Source organism: Lepidochelys kempii, chromosome 18 (assembly GCF_965140265.1).
Source record: "Lepidochelys kempii isolate rLepKem1 chromosome 18, rLepKem1.hap2, whole genome shotgun sequence".
Lineage (NCBI taxonomy): Eukaryota > Metazoa > Chordata > Testudines > Cheloniidae > Lepidochelys > Lepidochelys kempii.
The window spans coordinates 18,493,964-18,513,853 of NC_133273.1; the positions used below are offsets into that span (position 1 = coordinate 18,493,964).

The following is a 19,890-nucleotide window of genomic DNA, read 5'->3' on the forward strand; positions in this document are numbered from 1 at the left end:
CCAGGTCTCAGTCAGCACTGCTAACTGCTGGGAAGAGAACACTGTGTAGTTAGCAGATACATTTAAGTTGGTTATATCCCCGCATCATCCCATATGGCTTCCCTCAACTGTAACATGTTCCACTTCAGTTACAACTGTGTGCGAAGACGCAAGCCAGTGTTGCTAGGAATATTTTCTGTCCAAATGTAGCTGGACTGTCGATTCTGGCATATAATCCAAGCCAAATATCCAGACAGGAGAATTTAAAATCTATATTGGATAGAGCGTTGGATTCATAGCAGCACTCTGCACTTGTCTAATCCCTTTCATCTCAGGATTTCAAAGCACCTGACGAAGCTAGGAAAGTATTTTCATCTCTGCTCTGCAAGTGGGGGTGCAAAATCAGAGGGGCTAAGTGTCTTATCCGAGGTGTTGCAGGGAGCCTTTGGAAGAACTGGGAATGAAACTCTGGAGTCTTGAAGTCTGCACTGCCCCCCAGAAGGGAATCTTGAGAGCTGGGCAGCAGGATGTGAGAGCAAAGCGCGAGTGGCAGGCTGTGGGGAAGGTACGAGTCCATTGAGGGCTGCATGTGAGAAGCCATTGAGACAGATACACCTTTACTAAGAACTACCACTTTCCGAAGTCCACTAAAGGACCCAGATGTGACGGTGACTTTCTCCGGGATACTAGGTGCTCACTCAGTTAAGATTATGTATCCCTTACAGCTCTGTGAGCATCCAAATAAAACCCGTGAATAGCCCAGCATCAGAACTTTCCTCAGCTGACCCTTCAGGCCCTGCTCTCACTGCCAAAGTAGCTGAGGTTTGTCTTGGCCAGGTTGTTGAGCTGATTTTTCTAAGCAAGTATATGGTTTAAATAGAAAAAGTTCTAAAGGATCCTGCAGCCAGCAGCTGGTTGGAATTGCACACAGGGAGGCGAGTTCCTGTGCTGATGGTCGCAGCGCCTACCCACACAGTGAGAAAGGAGAGACGCCTGCTTTCCAAGAACCACTCTGGTTTGAAGATCTTGGTCGCCCACTTCCCATCCCGGAGAACCATTTCCTTCCCTTTCCTTTCCCCTTCAGACAGGAGTGTGTGACACTAAACACCCCTGAGCTCCTGTAACTTCTCAGCAGCCAGTTTCCCAGTGACCCGCTTGGGGTCAGACTGGGCGGGGCTAAAAAGTAACAAGATTTCTGCTCATATCCAGAATGTGTCAGATGGTCTCTGTCAACTCAGGTCAAAGGCCTTCGCTGTATTAAACTTCAGTAGCCTCTTGAATAACCGATATAGCGCAGCAATTAGAGCCTCCAGCAGGCTCCTTTATCAGCTGATTCATAGTCCATTCAGAAGAGAAGTGGGTCCAGAATCAGAACCCTCCATCCAAACTTTGCTATTGTTTGGAATCTGAACCCAATCCATATTTTGCAGATAACCCTATAATTTTCTAGAGCAGGCCAAAGCAAGCCTCCAACTCTTCCAGACGTGGCGGGTGTTTGGGTTCTGAATTCAGCTTTTGCAAACTTATACCTATGTGGTCTTGGAACTCAGCCTGGGACTCAGAAGAATGGGGTTCAAAGACTGTGACCTTTGGCATGTCAGAGAGGTTAGTCTCTTTGTGCCTCAGTGTCCCATCAGTAAAATGGGGATGCTGATACTGCCCGCGCTCACCAGGGTGTTGAGAATAAATACAATAGAGTGTGAGGTACTCAGTATTCCGGTGGTGGGAGCCACAGATGTACCTGTATAGATGAATATCAAGTTGAGACACTTCTTGCATTGTTGGTGCTTACTGGCCTGACAAAGGGCTGACGCACTGGGCCGTGGTGGTGTTACGCATACGCTAGTGAAGTTAACGTTCTTCCGGCAGTGTTTGCTAGCGGGGTTTTTCATTTGTGTCAGTACTTCTCAGCTGTAGCACAGACACGACCAGAGGGGTGTAGTTCCCAGCGCGGGTAGACGTACCTGGACTAGCTCTGCTCAAGCTGTAGTGCGAGTGGCTGTTGCCGCACGGGTGGTGGCTTGGGCTAGCCCACCGCCCGAGGTATGTATTCAGGCAGCCACGCTGCTGCTGTTAGCATTGCTCGCTTGAGCAAAGCTAGTGCAGGGACCACAACCCATGCTGGGAACTGCCCCTCCCCGCTGCTTTGTAGAAATACCCTCACTGGACAAGAACCACTAGTCCGAGCCCAGAGACCAAGTGCCCGTTGCAGTTCTAGCTCTTCCTTGCCTTCAGGGCTTTGCCCCGGCTATGTCTCTGCTCTCACTGCCTGCTAGTCTTCCTCCTCCTTCAATTCTAACCGCCCTTTCCTACCCTACCTTCTCCCGTGCTGCCCCCTGCACTGGCTACTTCCTCCCTATGCGCCATGCAATCTGACCCCCCACCCACCCTTATTCCAGTTCTAGTCCCTCTGTGAAACGTACTGCTGCCTCAAAGAGGCCATGGCGTAACAGTGAGGGGAAAATGTTTGTAAAATTTCATACAACCGTTTTTTTAACTTGTTCCAGGACATTTCAAAATCCCAGAAACTTAATTTTTCACTAAATTCCCAGGAAGTGACCAATTCCGCACTGGAAGCATGTGAACTTCCAACCGGTAATAGTTTTGGTTATGAACTAAGGGATTTTTTTTGTCTCAAATGAGATCGTTTGTAAAGACACATCAAAGTGCAGAAATCATCCACTTTCTGAGGATTTCAAATGTCACTTTGGATTTTTTTTTTATTTTTTTTTTTTTAAAAACACTAGCTGGCAGTGAGCATTTACCCTCTTGGGAAAGCAGGAGAATTGCAAAGTCCTGCGTCTCACATGCCTGGCTGTAACCAGATAGCACAGTGATGTCAGTTCATAGCCTCTTGTTATCAAACATCTAATCCTGAAAGGCTGTGCTGGCCGGAAAGGCCAAAAAATCACAAGCACAAGATGAGAGAATTTCTGGCTAAGACTTTCAGTAGCAACTAGTGATTTTGATTTGGTGCATTAAAGGGGCCTGATTGTTCAGGGCATGCCAAGCCCCCTCCCTCTTAAAACCAGGCCCTTTGGAGTCCCCAGTCGAGACTCTTAAAATAAGTTAAGGCACCCAAAACTGCCACTCGCTTCTGGAAAGCTTGATCTCTGTGTCTCAGTCCCAGATCACTGAGCACTTTACTCCCCAAACCAAAACACAACGGGGTCCTTTAGGACTCTCTTGCCCATTTCCAGTAAGGAGTGAGTTGATGTTTAACTTCATCTAAGCTTTTGTAAACTGACCAAAATCTTCAAAGCAAAAAGGCTTTTGCTGCTTTCAGCCCACAGTTGCATTTTTCATTCTGCTCCTGTCAATGGCCTCTGGCAAATGACCGCTCTTCTACCGTGAAGTATCCCTCATGAACCGTTCCCAAGGCATGATGCTGGCTTCTGGATTCCTTTTTCTTCCCCTCCCCTTTTTTATTACATAAAGCTGACAACTACAGATTTGTCCCATGCTGACACTCAGCCAGTCAAATGAAGGAGTTCATGTTCATCCCAGCTTGCTTCACTTTGCTGGTTCCTCCTCCAGCCCTAACTTTCAGCTCAAGTAACATGATACTTCTTGGCAGGGGCTAATATAATCCCTAGCACATTGGAAAGCGGCTTAATGTAAAGTCTGCATTTTTTTAAATTGCTTTTTGAAAGGCTGGTGGTGGTTCCACACAAATTTTGACTGTAGGGCTCCTCGCAAATGCTCCAGATGCAACTGCGAGCAGGGGGGTCACAAATACAGTCCAGAAATTGATTATTTTCTCCCTCCCCCCTTTTTTTAATTAAAGGCAGACATGGATCAAATGGAAGGACTTTCTGCAGACAGAATCAAGGGCTCTCTTTCATCTGACGAAGAGAAGTGTGGTAGATATAAATACATTGTGGGATTTTTATACCTTTTCCCTCTGGTGGCTTTGTTGGCTACTCTGAAAGATCCAGTTGGAGCTGCAGCTCAGAAATCTCAGGTAGGGATGGGATCAAATTCTCAAATGCTTGGAATGGGATACAAAATATGGAGAGAGAGAGAGTGTGAGTGTGTGTAATGCAAGGGTGACCTAAGTTAGCTAGAAACTCCTTTATCGCTGGCTTGTCAACTCCAGTATCTGTTTGTATCTAGTGAGTCCCTTTCTGCAAAAGGATCTGAAAGGGAAGTGAAGAACCTGAAGATTAGGGTTAGAGGCTGATTCCAGACTTCTAACGATATGACAGACATTTTCTTTGCTATATCCAACCAGTAAATTATCTAAATCTCTTGGTGTTTCTGTCCCACAACTTGGCATGTGGAAAAACTCTTCAATTTGGGAGAGAGAGCAAGTAGCCTGAGAACTCAGCTCTCCCAGCCCAGTGTGATGTGGCTCATGCATATCCCAGCCTTGTAGCAGCTGAGCCAGCAGAACTCCGCGGAGAGGGCTATTGCGAGATCAGATGGTCCCCAAAGTAGTGCTGGACCCACCGAACCCAGTAGCTGCTGCTGTGATAAATTATTCTTATTCTAGGGGCATCCATTAGCAAGGTCTTCCGAAGCAAACTGGGATTCCTGGGGAACTAAGGCAAAGATGAGGGGGCTCCCAGTAGCCAATTTGATTTTGCTGCTTATGTCCCATCATGAAAAGTCTCTCTTGCTTCCTCTCCTGTTTGTATGGATCATTGGCTGGCAGTGGTGGTTCTAAGCTATCTAGCTGCACTAGAGCTTCACTAATGGAAATGGGACTCTATGAATCGGACAGAGATAAACGGGAAAGAACTAAAGTCTCTGCAACTCTATGCGGTAAACTAGTTTAGACAAATATGGACAAACAGACTCTGCAATAATTGTAAGAGGGTGGGTGGGTAGTGTGAAATAGGTGTACACATTCATGCTATCTTTGTGTGTCTTGGACTCCATTATAATGAGTAAAGATAGTCCTGAATCAAATGCCTGGATCTGAACACCCTCAAAACCTCTGGGTATTTGAAGGCTTAACTCAGGTGGGCCCCATCTGTACAATGGGCTGAATGGCAGCCCAGGTCAGAACATTCCCAACAGGCTTAAGTTACCTCCGCTGGGTCTGATTCTCCCTTACTCTGTTACGAGGCCAGAGCTGGGGAGGACAACGTGGCTTTAAACCACATTTTTAAACTCCTTTTATCCTGGGTCAGTGCCCAGCCCCTGATGTCAGTCAGAGCAGCTTCAGGGTTGCTTTAATGTACGTTGTGCTTCCCATGAGCCCTGAGAAATAGACAATAGCATCATGTCCCCTTGCTGCACATCCGGTTTGCTCTGACACCCAGGGACTGGGAGCAGGGCAGGGATGGAGTCAAGACACCAGCTCTGCACCAACTGAAGTGGCCCCCTGTTCAGGGTATTCCCAGGGAGCTGTTTCTACCCATTTTTATGGCTGCCTTACATTGCCAGAGCGGCATAAAAGGGCCCTACCGTAACTGAGAATGGGCACCACTAAGGCCAGTGGGATTGCTCCTGCCTTAAGAAAAGCAGCTAAGGCAAAACCCAAGCATGTAGGACTTGCTTAATTCATTGTCATATGTGACCTGCTTTGAAATTCTTGGATCAAAGGTGCTGCAGAAGAGCAAAAAGTACCTGATTAGTTGTTATCCCCCGGTCCACCTGCTCTGGTGTCCCATGCCCAGCACTGACCAATCCCTGGGCACCAAGGCAACCTTGAAGTCCTTACATTTAAAGAATTCAGTTGTTTTCAGTTACTCCCCAGAGAACAGGAATCCATGTCACTAAACTGGGTCAGACCCACAGCTGAGCTGGCGTGAGGCCTGTCTCCCCAGTGAAGACAAGTGGTGCTTCCAGGTTAGGATTCAACCTAAGGTTGGGACAAGGGGGAGAAGCCAGGTAACCTATAGTTGGTGGACCTGGCTGGTGGACACAGAAGAGACTCAGGTTCCCAGCTACAATGGAGTCTCTTGGCCTTTTGACAGGCAATGTTAGCTAAGGGGCAGGCCGCGCTGTCTGGTAACTAGAGCGTGGGCTGGTAGACAGCATGTTTGGGTTCTATCTTGCCGCTGCCCCTAACTTGTTGTGTGACCTTGGGTCTGTTGTTTCACTTCTCTGGGCCTCGGCTCTTTCATGTGAAAAGTGAAGATAATTCTTGCCTTCTACACGGGGGTGTTGTGAGGCTTAATTAAGCCACGTTTGAGAATTATTAGTCGTATTGCTAATGTATTGTATTATTATTGTTTTGACATCCTTGGAGCAAAGACATACAGTAAATACACAGTACGTTAATCCTGAGCATAGGAGGCAGAGTTAGTAGAAGGTAGCCTTCAGGGATCAGTGTTGCACCTCGTCCTTTCCCTGTCTGCCAGGAGAACTCAAAAGAGCCAGGCAGGCCTCTTGCCTAATCCAATAAAGTTGGGGACAGCAGCAAACTAAAGGGATTGCTTTTATTGTTTTTAAAGTGTCTCCAATGCTTCCAGTTTACTTTCAGGGTGTTTCAGGTCCACAATCCAACTTCATAAAGAGCTACCCCGGCACAAATGTGAGCCTGTTTGACTCATTCACCCAGTGTTTCATCTCGCATATGGATGATGCTAGAGAAAGTTGGCAAAATAAAATGAAGTGAGAACTTTCCAGGAACTGCTGCGATCCCTGTGGCCACAGACTCTCAGGCTTTGACTCATTCTGCGCCACCCAGCACAAGTTAGGGCTGTACAGAGGCAGGTCTAGTAACTTACACCACTGACCTAAGGTCCCTTAGACTCCGGAGCAGTGAAACTCTGCTCCCTTTCCTTCCTGCCTGTCCCCTGTCACTAAGAACTCCCCCCAACACACCCCCTTACTCCAGGGTCTGGGGGTATAGTTGTGGGAGCCACCTTTCCCAGTGGGGTTTCCTGGTTAAGAGGAAATTCTCCACTGACTTTCTACTCTATACTGGCATTAGCAGACCAGAGAATCCAGCCAATAGATGTCAGAGACAGAAATGGCTGATGAGCTCCCATCTAGTTCATCTCCTGCCAGGAGAGGACTCCTCTCTTTTGGCCATTCCTGGTGCTTTGCACCCTCTGGTTTCTTGCATAATAACCTTTAGAGCAGGGGTGGGGGGGAGGGGCCGGGGGCTAGCCTCCCCGGCTGGGAGCTCAGGGGCTGAGCAGGACGGCCAGCCCGTGAGCCATAGTTTGCCCACCTCTGCTTTAGAGCATTCTGAATAGTCTGTCAAGATAAATCTTGCTGTGTATTTTCTGTGCTAACACAGTGCAGACTCCCACACATGAATGGACTCCCTAAAACACATTCCCAGCCCCAGGCACTAGGAGGGAGTTGGTCGGGGGAAGATGAGGAGGTTGGTTTTCACCAGATCTCCTCGCTGGGGGTACAGTTTAGGAAGATTGCAGCATCAGACAGTCAATGCTTTGCAGTCCTACCAGAAGCATTACTGTTTTGGGAGGGACACCCAGGGGCCCACAAGTAGGTACCAACATATGCAAGTGCCCTTAAATGGGCAGGTTTAGACACGCTGCTTGAGCGGCTCCAACTCCTTTAACCTCCTGTTTGTCTTTTAAGGAAGATGCCATATCGCCTGGCTTTCGGGGGGTGAGTGCCCCAGCTCTCCCACACCTACCCCGTACACGGAGAAAACGATACACACTTACACCAGGGCAGCTGAAATGGGACCACTTCAACCTGACGTACAGGTATGAACATGTGTTAACTCTGCCTGTGCCGGGTCTGCAATGTTTGCTTTGTGCCTTCCTGCATTTGACACGTACGTTTTCCAGCTGTGGATCCTTGTGCTAATTGAACTGCTTGTGAGCAGTGGACAGCTGGGAACAATTAGTTATCCAGACACACATTAGAGTAGGCTCTCTTCATACAAATACTGCTAGGTCTCTCCCACGGGTTGCACAGATCATGCTCCGAGCAAGACTCATTATATAAGGAACCAATGCATGGTATGCCATTCATGGTATGATGCTTGCTAACATCTGCAGAAACCTACAGGTTTCTACTGGATTTGGTGCTGATCTGGGATGAATTCCGGGTTGACACCCCTACAATTCCCTTTGACTCCATCGTGTGGTCCATTCACCCCTCCAAGATAAATATGTTTGGTCCTAGTTCACTCTGGGTGGGCTCAGCACTGGCTGAACTGCTCTCCGTGAAGTTGTTTGTAAAATTCTCCGTGTCTTCAATGGGAGCAGAGTTAGTCCAGCACAAAAACTCTGAGCTTGTGGCAGAAGTTGAACGTTATCTTTCAGATTAGATCCTAAAAACCAAGGTTTCATAGGGTGGTAGAATTACCTGGCACTTCTCATAAGAATGGAGGGTTCAACTCAATATCAATGGCCAAATTTCCTACCCACAAACATGACTGTCCAGAATATTGTGTGCCAGCTGGCTGCTTCAGAAGTGGCTGTACATTGGTGACACGTTGTAGCTGTAAAGGGAGTGATGATCTGTTCTGGAGGGGGTGGAGCGATATGCATGTACAATGATGATGGCATTTTCCTTTGTGAAATAAGCAGGCTGCTTCTGCCAATAGCTCAAAGACCAAGTATCTGTGGAACCAAAAGATAATAAGGAACCTAATTCACCACTAGTATAAGCTGGTGCAAGTCCTTGAACTTGGTGGTGATGCACCAGGTTGCAGCAGAGAAAATGGCCTTGTGTGCGCTGCACAATATGTGTCATATAGACTCCAACAGGAGAGCACACCCCAAACTTGAGTCAAAACAATGCTCTCTGGAATGACACAATCCTAAATCTATAGGCCAGCTCCTCTGCTGGTGTGAGCTGACATAGCTCCAAAGTTGTGCTGAATGACACCACCTGAGGATCTAGCCCTTTTTTGTTACTTTCTGACCTCACTGCAATAACTGAAATTGCGAAGTGTTCAGCCCTTAGGCAAAACACCCCCTGAAATCACCAATGGATGAATAGCTTCTGGCCTGCCAATGTGTGCCCATCAGTGAGGCAGGCCAACCATGATGGACAATGGCATTGATGTCCTGACGGATGCTTTGCCTCTTTGGGATGCTGAGGAGCAGTAAGCAGACGTGCTGGATGGTGGGGGTCTGTTGAATGTTTCTCACGTACGTTAGCAGGAGTGCAGACACAGCAAGCACAGTGCAGCGAGTGTGCCTGGGGAATCCCTCCAGAGCCAGCTGAGGCCTGGTAGGTGTGACCATGCCATTCTGGTGAACCTCAGGCAGCAGGCCAGGGGTCTGGATGTGGTTTGTACCTCAGCCTTGGCAGGAGTCCTCAGGTGTTGCTGAAGAAAGGTCCCTTGTTAACATCCTGGCTGAGAGGGGAGGGCGCCCTTCTGGGAACTCCTGAGTCAGTTAAAAGTTTATTTAGTGTAATATGTGGTGACAACCACCCCTTTATGATACACCCCCCCCCCAATCTGGCCAGTCCTTTAAAGTACAGCAAGCCCTCTCTGAAGTGATTTGCCAAGGCAGCAGCTGCTTAGCAGATGCAGGTCTAACCAGATTAGTCTCAGAGACCTGAAAGTGGCCTCTGGCAGCAGGGAATGCCTGTCATAGCCTCCACTCTGCATTAGGAGGAGGGTTGTTTTGGGGCAGGAAGAGTCTTGCTCCAGCTGGGAGGCTTCCCAGACCAGGACTGAAATGGATGGGAAAGTCTCTAAACCAATAAACAAGAAAGGAAGGAGGATCCAGTTATATTTGCATTAATTTGATGTAGGCAGCGGAGAGGAATGGGGCTCTAGCTGCCTGTGGCTCTCAACCAGCCCCTTTCACCTACACAGGAGCTACGGAATGGGAGTTCCTGAGGCACTGAGAAAGGGGTCGAGTGGACATTTCAGTGTGAGCAGCAGGCACAGACTGGCACTCCCTGCTCAGTCTAGTAGTGCCACTCCCTGGTTTCCCTGGGTAGCAGTTCCATCTCGCTCCTTCAGCCACATAGCTGTCTCACTGCAACTTGTCCCATGTTCCCCTTCTCCCCAGCACCCACTGAACCATCCCAGTCAGCACTAGGTCAAATCCCCCAGCAGCCATTGTGGGGTCCTTTTCCCCACAGCCTGGCTCTTGGGGTCGTAGACTGTCCTACGTGCACAATTGTCATTGTCACCTTGTCCAGTCAGTGGTGGTGAGCTGCTGGCCAGTCCTTCCAAATGGACAGCAGAGGTCAGTGCCGGCCACCAGCCCAGACAAATAACCAGGGATGCTGCAGAACAGCACAAATGCCCCGGCTCCCTTCAGCCCCTGAGCAGAGCAGTGAAAAGCCAGAGCCTGCTGTAGCATGGGCAAAAATTAAGAGCCATTAACTTGTTGGCTTCATGTTGCCCACCGAGCATTGTGGTATCTCCTCATTACACAGATTAAAGAGTTAATCACCCTAATTAAACTATCTGCTATTCTGCAAATAGGGCCTGCTCTGAACCCATAAAGTCAATGGAAAGGTTTTCACTGATTGCAATGGGCTTTGGACTAGATCAATAGTCTAGTTCAGTGAAACTCTTTAAGAAGGGAACCTTTCCAGGTGAGCAGTACAGGAACCTTCAGTTGATGCAGGAGGATAGTCTGGGATCTGTCTAAAGCCAGTCTGTGCCCTGGTCTACACTAGGACTTTAGGTCGAATTTAGCAGCGTTAAATCGATGTAAACCTGCACCCGTCCACACAATGAAGCCCTTTATTTCGACTTAAAGGGCTCTTAAAATCGATTTCCTTACTCCACCCCTGACAAGTGGATTAGCGCTTAAATCGACGTTGCTGGCTTGAATTTGGGGTACTGTGGACACAATTCGATGGTATTGGCCTCCGGGAGCTATCCCAGAGTGCTCCATTATGACCGCTCTGGACAGCACTCTCAACTCAGATGCACTGGCCAGGTAGACAGGAAAAGAACCGCAAACTTTTGAATCTCATTTCCTGTTTGGCCAGCGTGGAAAGCTGCAGGTGACCATGCAGAGCTCATCAGCACAGGTGACCATGATGGAGTCCCAGAATCGCAAAAGAGCTCCAGCATGGACCGAATGGGAGGTACGGGATCTGATCGCTGTTTGGGGAGAGGAATCCGTGCTATCAGAACTCCGTTCCAGTTTTCGAAATGCCAAAACCTTTGTCAAAATCTCCCAGGGCATGAAGGACAGAGGCCGTAACAGGGACCCGAAGCAGTGCCGCGTGAAACTGAAGGAGCTGAGGCAAGCCTACCAGAAAACCAGAGAGGCAAACAGCCGCTCTGGGTCAGAGCCCCAAACATGCCGCTTCTATGATGAGCTGCATGCCATTTTAGGGGGTTCAGCCACCACTACCCCAGCCGTGTTGTTTGACTCCTTCAATGGAGATGGAGGCAATACGGAAGCAGGTTTTGGGGACGAAGAAGATGAGGAGGAGGAGGAGGAGGTTGTAGATAGCTCACAGCAAGCAAGCGGAGAAACCGGTTTTCCCGACAGCCAGGAACTGTTTCTCACCCTAGACCTGGAGCCAGTACCCCCCGAACCCACCCAAGGCTGCCTCCTGGACCCAGCAGGCGGAGAAGGGACCTCTGGTGAGTGTACCTTTTAAAATACTATACATGGTTTAAAAGCAAGCATGTGAAAGGATTACTTTGCCCTGGCATTTGCGGTTCTCCTAGATGTAGTCCTAAAGCCTTTGCAAAAGGTTTCTGGGGAGGGCAGCCTTATTGCGTCCTTCATGGTAGGACACTTTACCACTCCAGGCCAGTAACACGTACTCGGGAATCATTGTAGAACAAAGCATTGCAGTGTATGTTTGCTGGCATTCAAACAACATCCGTTCTTTATCTCTCTGTGTTATCCTCAGGAGAGTGAGATATAATTCATGGTCACCTGGTTGAAATAGAGTGCTTTTCTTCAGGGGACGCTCAGAGGAGCCCATTCCTGCTGGGCTGTTTGCCTGTGGCTAAACAGAAATGTTCCCCGCTGTTAGCCACAGGGAGGGGGGAAGGTTGAGGGGGTAGTCACGCGGTGGGAGGAGGCAAAATGCGACCTTGTAACGAAAGCACATGTGCTATGTATGTAATGTTAACAGCAAGGTTTACCCTGAAAGAGTGTAGCCACTGTTTTATAAAATGTGTCTTTTTAAATACCGCTGTCCCTTTTTTTTTCTCCACCAGCTGCATGTTTCAATGATCACAGGATCTTCTCCTTCCAAGAGGCTACTGAAGCTTAGAAAGAAAAAAAAAACGCACTCGCGATGAAATGTTCTCCGAGCTCATGCTGTCCTCCCACACTGACAGAGCACAGACGAATGCGTGGAGGCAAATAATGTCAGAGTGCAGGAAAGCACAAAATGACTGGGAGGAGTAAGTGGCGGGCTGAAGAGAGTAAGTGGCGGGCTGAAGACAGGGCTGAAGCTCAAATGTGGCGGCAGCGTGATGAGAGGAGGCAGGATTCAATGCTGAGGCTGCTGCAGGACCAAACCAGTGTGCTCCAGTGTATGGTTGAGCTGCAGCAAAGGCAGCTGGAGCACAGACTGCCACTGCAGCCCCTCTGTAACCAACCGCCCTCCTCCCCAAGTTCCATAGCCTCCACACCCAGACGCCCAAGAATGCGGTGGGGGGGCCTCCGGCCAACCAGCCACTCCACCACAGAGGATTGCCCTAAAAAAAGAAGGCTGTCATTCAATAAATTTTAAAGTTGTAAACTTTTAAAGTGCTGTGCTTAAAGTGCTGTGTGGCATTTTCCTTCCCTCCTCCACCACCCCTCCTGGGCTACCTTGGTAGTCATCCCCCTATTTGTGTGATGAATGAATAAAGAATGCATGAATGTGAAGCAACAATGACTTTATTGCTTCTGCAAGCGGTGATTGAAGGGAGGAGGGGCGGGTGGTTAGCTTACAGGGAAGTAGAGTGAACCAAGGGGCGGGGGGTTTCCATCAAGGAGAAACCAACAGAACTTTCACACCGTAGCCTGCCCAGTCATGAAACTGGTTTTCAAAGCTTCTCTGATGCGCACCGCGCCCTCCTGTGCTCTTCTAACCGCCCTGGTGTCTGGCTGCGCATAACCAGCAGCCAGGCGATTTGCCTCAACCTCCCACCCGGCCATAAATGTCTCCCCCTTACTCTCACAGATATTGTGGAGCACACAGCAAGCAGTAATAACAGTGGGAATATTGGTTTCGCTGAGGTCTAAGCGAGTCAGTAAACTGCGCCAGCGCGCCTTTAAATGTCCAAATGCACATTCTACCACCATTCTGCACTTGCTCAGGCTGTAGTTGAACAGCTCCTGACTACTGTCCAGGCTGCCTGTGTACGGCTTCATGAGCTATGGCATTAAGGGGTAGGCTGGGTCCCCAAGGATACATATAGGCATTTCAACATCCCCAACAGTTATTTTCTGGTCTGGGAATAAAGTCCCTTCCTGCAGCTTTTGAAACAGACCAGAGTTCCTGAAGATGCGAGCATCATGCACCTTTCCCGGCCATCCCACGTTGATGTTGGTGAAACGTCCCTTGTGATCCACCAGAGCTTGCAGCACTATCGAAAAGTACCCCTTGCGGTTTATGTACTCGGCGGCTTGGTGCTCCGGTGCCAAAGATAGGGATATGGGTTCCGTCTATAGCCCCACCACAGTTAGGGAATCCCATTGCAGCAAAGCCATCCACTATGACCTGCACATTTCCCAGGGTCACTACCCTTGATATCAGCAGATCTTTGATTGCGTGGGCTACTTGCATCACAGCAGCCCCCACAGTAGATTTGCCCACTCCAAATTGATTCCCAACTGACCGGTAGCTGTCTGGCGTTGCAAGCTTCCACAGGGCTATCGCCACTCGCTTCTCAACTGTGAGGGCTGCTCTCATCTTGGTATTCATGCGCCTCAGGGCAGGGGAAAGCAAGTCACAAAGTTCCATGAAAGTGCCCTTACGCATGCGAAAGTTTTGCAGCCACTGGGAATCGTCCCAGACCTGCAACACTATGCGGTCCCACCAGTCTGTGCTTGTTTCCCGAGCCCAGAATCGGCGTTCCACAGCATGAACCTGCCCCATTAGCACCATGATGCATGCATTGGCAGGGCCCATGCTTTCAGAGAAATCTGTGTCCATGTCCTGATCACTCACGTGACCGCGCTGACGTCGCCTCCTAGCCCGGTATCGCTTTGCCAGGTTCTGGTGCTGCATATACTGCTGGATAATGCGTGTGGTGTTTAATGTGCTCCTAATTGCCAAAGTGAGCTGAGCGGCCTCCATGCTTGCCTTGGTATGGCGTCCGCACAGAAAAAAGGCGCGGAACGATTGTCTGCCGTTGCTCTGACGGAGGGAGGGGCGACTGATGACACGGCTTACAGGGTTGGCTTCAGGGAGCTAAAATCAACAAAGGGGGTGCCTGTACATCAAGGAGTATTTCAGGCAGGACTTCACGGAGGGTTCCAATAAGAAATGGTGCACCTAAGTTATCGTTCTTATTGGAACAAGGAGGTTAGCCTGGCCTCTGATTGATACATGGCTAGATTTACCTCGCTGCACCTTCTCTGTGAGTGACTGCAGTGTGAACTAGAGGAATGAGTCCCCTAGACAGGGGAGGAGGCAAATGAGTACAAAACAAATCTGGTCTATTTCTTGTTTTGACCCACTCCATCTATCTTTTACATCTTTGGCTGGCAGCAGACGGTGAAGAAGGACTGCATGCCATCCACATCTCATGGCTGCTCGGCAGAAGATGATACAGTACGACTGCTAGCCATCGTCTTGCCTGCCTGGCAGAAGATGGTACAATACGACTACTAGCAATCCTCATCTCTTGCCTGCCTGGCAGAAGATGGTACAGTACGACTGCTAGCAGTCCGTATCGCCTGCCCGCTCACCATAAGACGGTTCAATAGGACTGACTGCAGGACTAAAGAGAATGACCTGGTCAAGTCACTCCAAATTTAGTCCCTGCGCCCATGTCTGCCCAGGCGCTCCCAGCTGACGTGGCCAGGAGCACCTGGGACATGACGATGACGGCTACCAGTCGTACTGTACCGTCTGCTGCCACAAGGCAAGGGGTTGCTGCTACTGTGTAGCAATGCCGTACCGCGTCTGCCAGCACCCAGGAGACATAGGGTGACGGTTACCTGAGCGGGCTCCATGCTTGCCGTGGTATGGCATCTGCACAGGTAACTCAGGAAAAAAGGCGCGAAATGATTGTCTGCCCTTGCTTTCACGGAGGGAGGGAGGGAGGGAACGGGGGCCTGACGATATGTACCCAGAACCACCCGCGACAATGTTTTAGCCCCATCAGGCTTTGGGATCTCAACCCAGAATTCCAATGGGCAGCGGAGACTGCGGGAACTGTGGGGTAGCTACCCACAGTGCAACGCTCCGGAAGTCGACTCTAGCCTCGGTCCTGTGGAAGCGCTCCGCTGAGTTAATGCACTTAATGCACTTAGAGCATTTTCTGTGGGGACACACACACTCGAATATATAAAACCGATTTCTAAAAAACCGACTTCTATAAATTCGACCTTATTCCGTAGTGTAGACATACCCTTTGTCTCCCTGCAGAATCGTGTCCTTCCCGAGAAACCTCATTAATGAAAGTGACACACGGAAGGGGTTGGCAGCTGCTTTCCGAATGTGGAGCAACGTTTCACCATTCAACTTCAAGGAGGTGCCACCCAACTTGTCTAGTGACCTGGAAATAGGTAGGTCTGCAAGCACCCTGGGGTCCTGCGCTAAAGAGAGTGGGCTCTGGCACTAGGGGATGTTCTGTCTCCAAAAGGGGGTCTGTGTTCCTTGGAGCATTTGGTTGCAGAACTTTTGGGGTGAGACCCAGGAGTCCTGCAACTGGAATGCTCCTCCCCACAGCACAGGCTGGACCACACCCTCTGGCTGGTATTGGAGATGCAGCCCCAGACCTTCGGTGCACCTGCCTTCCCTCTGGGAGGAATCTAACTCAGTGTATTTGGCAAGAGAAGGGGCTATAGTATTTATCACTTCCCTAGCGCCTGCTATCCAGGGAGCTCAGAGAGTGAAAACTCCCAACACCCCTGTGAAGCAGGATTATCCCCATTTCAGAGATGCGAAAACTGAAGTGCAGAGAAGTGAAGTGACTCACTCAGAGTCACAGTGAGTCTGTGGCAGACCCCAGAATAGAGCACAGTTCTCCTGGATCCTAGACCGGTATGCTGACTGGTAGCCATGATGCCTCCTGGTATTTTATTTATAGAGAAATCCTAATAGCACTCCACATGCCCCAGGAGGAAGAACACCTCAGCAGTATTCTCCCTGCTGTTCAGCCTGCTTCCTCTTCCTCATGCAGAGCAAGGTCTACCTGTATATTTATATCACACTTGTCCCCAAGGTATCTGAGCTGCTCTTACAGGTACAAACACACTAACTGAAGAGGAAGTTCAATACAGCTTCTCCTTCTCTGGGCTAGCAGTGGTGCCTAGTGGACAGAACACTGGACTGGGACTCAGGTGACCTGGGCTCTATTCCAAGCTCTCCCATTGGCCTGCTGGTGTCCTGGGGCAAGTCACTTCACTTCTCTGTGCCTCAGGTTTGCCATCTGTGAAATGGGGATAATGATACCTCCTTTGTAAAGTGCCTTGAGATTGCCAGATGAAAAGTACTGTACAAAAGCTAGCTATTATTATTCTCTCTCCCCACCCTGCTAGCTCTCCAGGTACTCCAGACCATTCTTTAAATCCGATTAGTTATTCCTTAACTCTGGTTCCTTTCTCACCATCCACTGTGCAATCCCTTGCAAAACCAGGCCTCAGCTTCAACCTCAAGGATTCGGCTGCACGTTGGTAGGTTGCTTCAGCTCCCGTTTCCTTGTTTATCTCCACAGATCTTACTGAGCCATTTCCCTTCTCAGCTGCTATGCAGGTTCACTGGGTGCCTTTCTGAAGCTCTCAGCCCTGGGCAATCACAATGCAGTTTTTAATCCTGGATCATCTGGTTAGTTTCACATTCAAATTCCTTTAAGGATTTATGGCCTATGGGAGACATGATAATTCCTTCCTGTGCAGACTGCGGTGTCTTCAGGATTTCCAGCAAAGTTTCCATTGTTTTGCAACATGTTTCTCGCTCTGCTATTGTGTGACACCACCTGAAAGCAGATGATCCACCTCCCCAGGGGCCTTGCCTAACAGAGCGAAATGCTGCCACGTAGGAGCTCCACAGAGCCCTATTCCAGCAGGCACCTATTAAGAACTGCATGAAATGTAACTAGAGCGCAGGCCTGAGAGCCAGGTTCTGCGCAGTGGCCTGGAGCAAGTCACTTAACCTCTCCATGTCTGTGTTAAATCCAGATTTAAAATGGGGACAACACTTATCTGCCTCCCAGAGGCATTTGTAAAGAGCTTTGGATGGACATTCGTTGCAGGCAAGTGGTTATAACTAAATAACCCTTTATAAGTAGCAGCAGCTCAGCAAAGGAGTTCAAATTATGGCCTGGGCACTATTGTAAAGACTTGGTCCCAGCCCAAGGATCTTTGTATGGCTTTAGATGATCATACCTCGCCCTTCTAGGAATAGGCGCTGACTCCATGGGTGCTGCGGGGCTGGAGCACCCAAGGGGAAAACTTGGTGGGTGCTCTGCACCCACCGGCAGCTCCCCCCCCCGCCTCCTCCCGAGAGCTCCCCCGTTTCATGTGGCAAGTGCTGGGAGGGAGGGGGAGTAAGGGGAATGCAGCGTGCTCAGGGGGGAGGCGGGGCTGGGGAGGGGGCCCAATGGGGCAGAGACGGGGGCGGGGGGGACACGAGCACCCACTAGCACCAGAAGAAGTTGGCTTCTAATGCGTATTTCATCTCTAGATCTCAAAGCTCTTCACAAAGTTTCCCCAGTTTACAGATGGGGAAACTGAGGTGCAGCGATGCGAGTTGTTGATCCACCCAGCAGGCCAGTGACAAAGCCGGGAGTAGAACCCAGATTTCCTGAGTATCAGTCCAGTGCCCTAAACGCTAGGCCACCCTTATAGCAGAGTCTCCACCAGCTGTCAGTAGTAGCAGAATTGATAGTCTCCTCCCAGACCTCTAGGCAGTAGCTAGAGAGCCCACTGCAGACATGGGAGGGCTCACTCCTGGGAAAACATGGAGAGATTCTGACACTGCCTCAATCACTAAACTAATTCCCCTGTGGGAAACCTGGATTAAGCAGAGGCTACAGGCTTGTATGCCAGACTGGTACACGTAGTAGCCCTGTACAAGACACACACAGTGAAAGGCATTTACAGTTGCAAAGAAAGACCAAAATGATCCAAGCTGCATTAGATGACTTAGAGTAAAAGTTCACATAGCTTCTTGTAGGAGTGCAGAAAGCAGTTGTTGACCAGAATGGGTAGAGATCGGGGAAGTGGTTTCACGTGACGGGAGGTGGGCATGCTGGGCTGTGGTTGCTGGTGTCCATACAGTGCTTAGGCTTAGCATTTGATGGATTGGGTCACTGCCTCCTCTTCAGTGCCCTGATTAAAGAAGAAGGAGTTTCCATTGGTGTTGAAACAGGAGCTCCTCTCTGAAGGGAAGCTTGACTTGTGTCCTTTGGAGACCACCCTGAATCCAATGTCAGCCCAAACAGTTCAGAGTTGGACCTGGTTTGTATTATTCAACCCTCATTTCTAACTATCTCTTTAAGTTCGGTTTTCCTTCTGTGCATCTGTAGGATGGAAAACTTGCATGTTAGAATATGTCCCTGAGACACTTGTTCATTCAGTCATGCATGTATGAAGTATACTGACTAGTCTCACTCTATGTATTCTCTTTCACAGGCTTCTATTCCATAAACCACACTGATTGCCTGGAGTCACTCATCCATCATTGTTTCGATGGGACAACAGGGGAGCTTGCCCATGCTTTCTTCCCCAAAAATGGAGAAATCCATTTTGATGACCATGAATATTGGATATTGGGAAACACCCGGTTCAGCTGGAAAAAGGGTATGTAACTTGTCTCCACGGGGATCTACATCTCCAACAGACTGATTGCATCTTTCCACAATGATGTTGCTCACTCTTCTCAAAATCCTGAAAGGTTCACAAGACACACATGCCGATGGAGGAGGTTGTTGTTAGGGACGGACCCGCCATGTTGCAAAGTCTGGTTCCAGACTGAAACTTCCCCAGCACTCAGAGGGATTTTGAACCTATTTTTAGTTGTTATGGAGGCACAGTATCAGTGTCATAATTAAGTCTGCAGGAGCCATTATTTTCTAGATAGATATTACTTTTGATGGACCAACCTGGCGCATGCTACTGACCTATAAAAGGTGTTTCACCCCATCAGTTCAAGCCTTTTGGAAGATGTTTCCAACCATGATCCATTTTTCTCAGTGTGTGTGGAAGGGGGTGATGAACCTGCAGCTAGCTAGATTGCGTTGATATCCATTGTCCCTGCAGAAGGAGAGGCATTACTGACTTCATGAGACTGTGATGGAATGGAATGTATAACTATCAGGGGTTTACTGCTGTAGGGGCCAACTTCCTCACACAGTCTCAGCAGCTTGAATAGAACTGCTTGTGTAAGGTGAGCAAGATTTGGCCGTAGGTCTTTATTTAGGTGCAGATTTTCTCACTGTTTAATCAATACTGGGAGAGACAAAAGGAAAGTTTGGTGTGATTTTTGTGGCTGTTGGTATTGCTGTCGTGTGACTGAACTCCAGCCATGGAATATTCTCGTTTTGGTGGCTGTTCCAGCTCTTTCTGAGTAATTCAGTGGGCTCCAACCACATTACAAATAATCAGGACTGGCTTCAGTCCAAGCAGCTGTGCTATCTCTGGGGAGGGCCACATTATGTTACTTAGATTTCTTGGCATGGTTGTTCACATTTTTGTTGTCCTCTGTAACCAGCTTTCCTGCATACATGGTCATTTTCAAGCTTGTGGGCACCTAAAGTTATCTTGGTTATTTTTTTTTTAAACAATGTCTAAAGTAACATTAAATTACAAGCAGATGGTCCCTGACCAGTCAGCAAGCTCATTTCATAAGGCAAATGTTATTTCTTTGAAGTTAAGTTTTTTGTTTGTTACCAAAAAAGCAGGGTAGGAGAAGCTTTAG

The 19,890-nt window shown here is 49.0% G+C and overlaps 1 protein-coding gene across 1 annotated transcript in view; it reads left to right on the forward strand.

Moving 5' to 3' along the window:
* The first annotated feature begins 581 nt into the window (after nucleotides 1-581).
* Nucleotides 582-19,890, forward strand: part of MMP23B (matrix metallopeptidase 23B) — a 28,576-nt gene continuing 9,267 nt past the window's right edge. Inside the window, 6 exon segments of the mRNA XM_073317048.1 lie at nucleotides 582-1,553; nucleotides 1,556-1,584; nucleotides 3,767-3,943; nucleotides 7,489-7,619; nucleotides 15,397-15,536; nucleotides 18,606-18,773. Of these exon segments, the coding sequence (XP_073173149.1) occupies nucleotides 1,511-1,553; nucleotides 1,556-1,584; nucleotides 3,767-3,943; nucleotides 7,489-7,619; nucleotides 15,397-15,536; nucleotides 18,606-18,773 (688 nt within the window). The 5' untranslated portion in view covers nucleotides 582-1,510.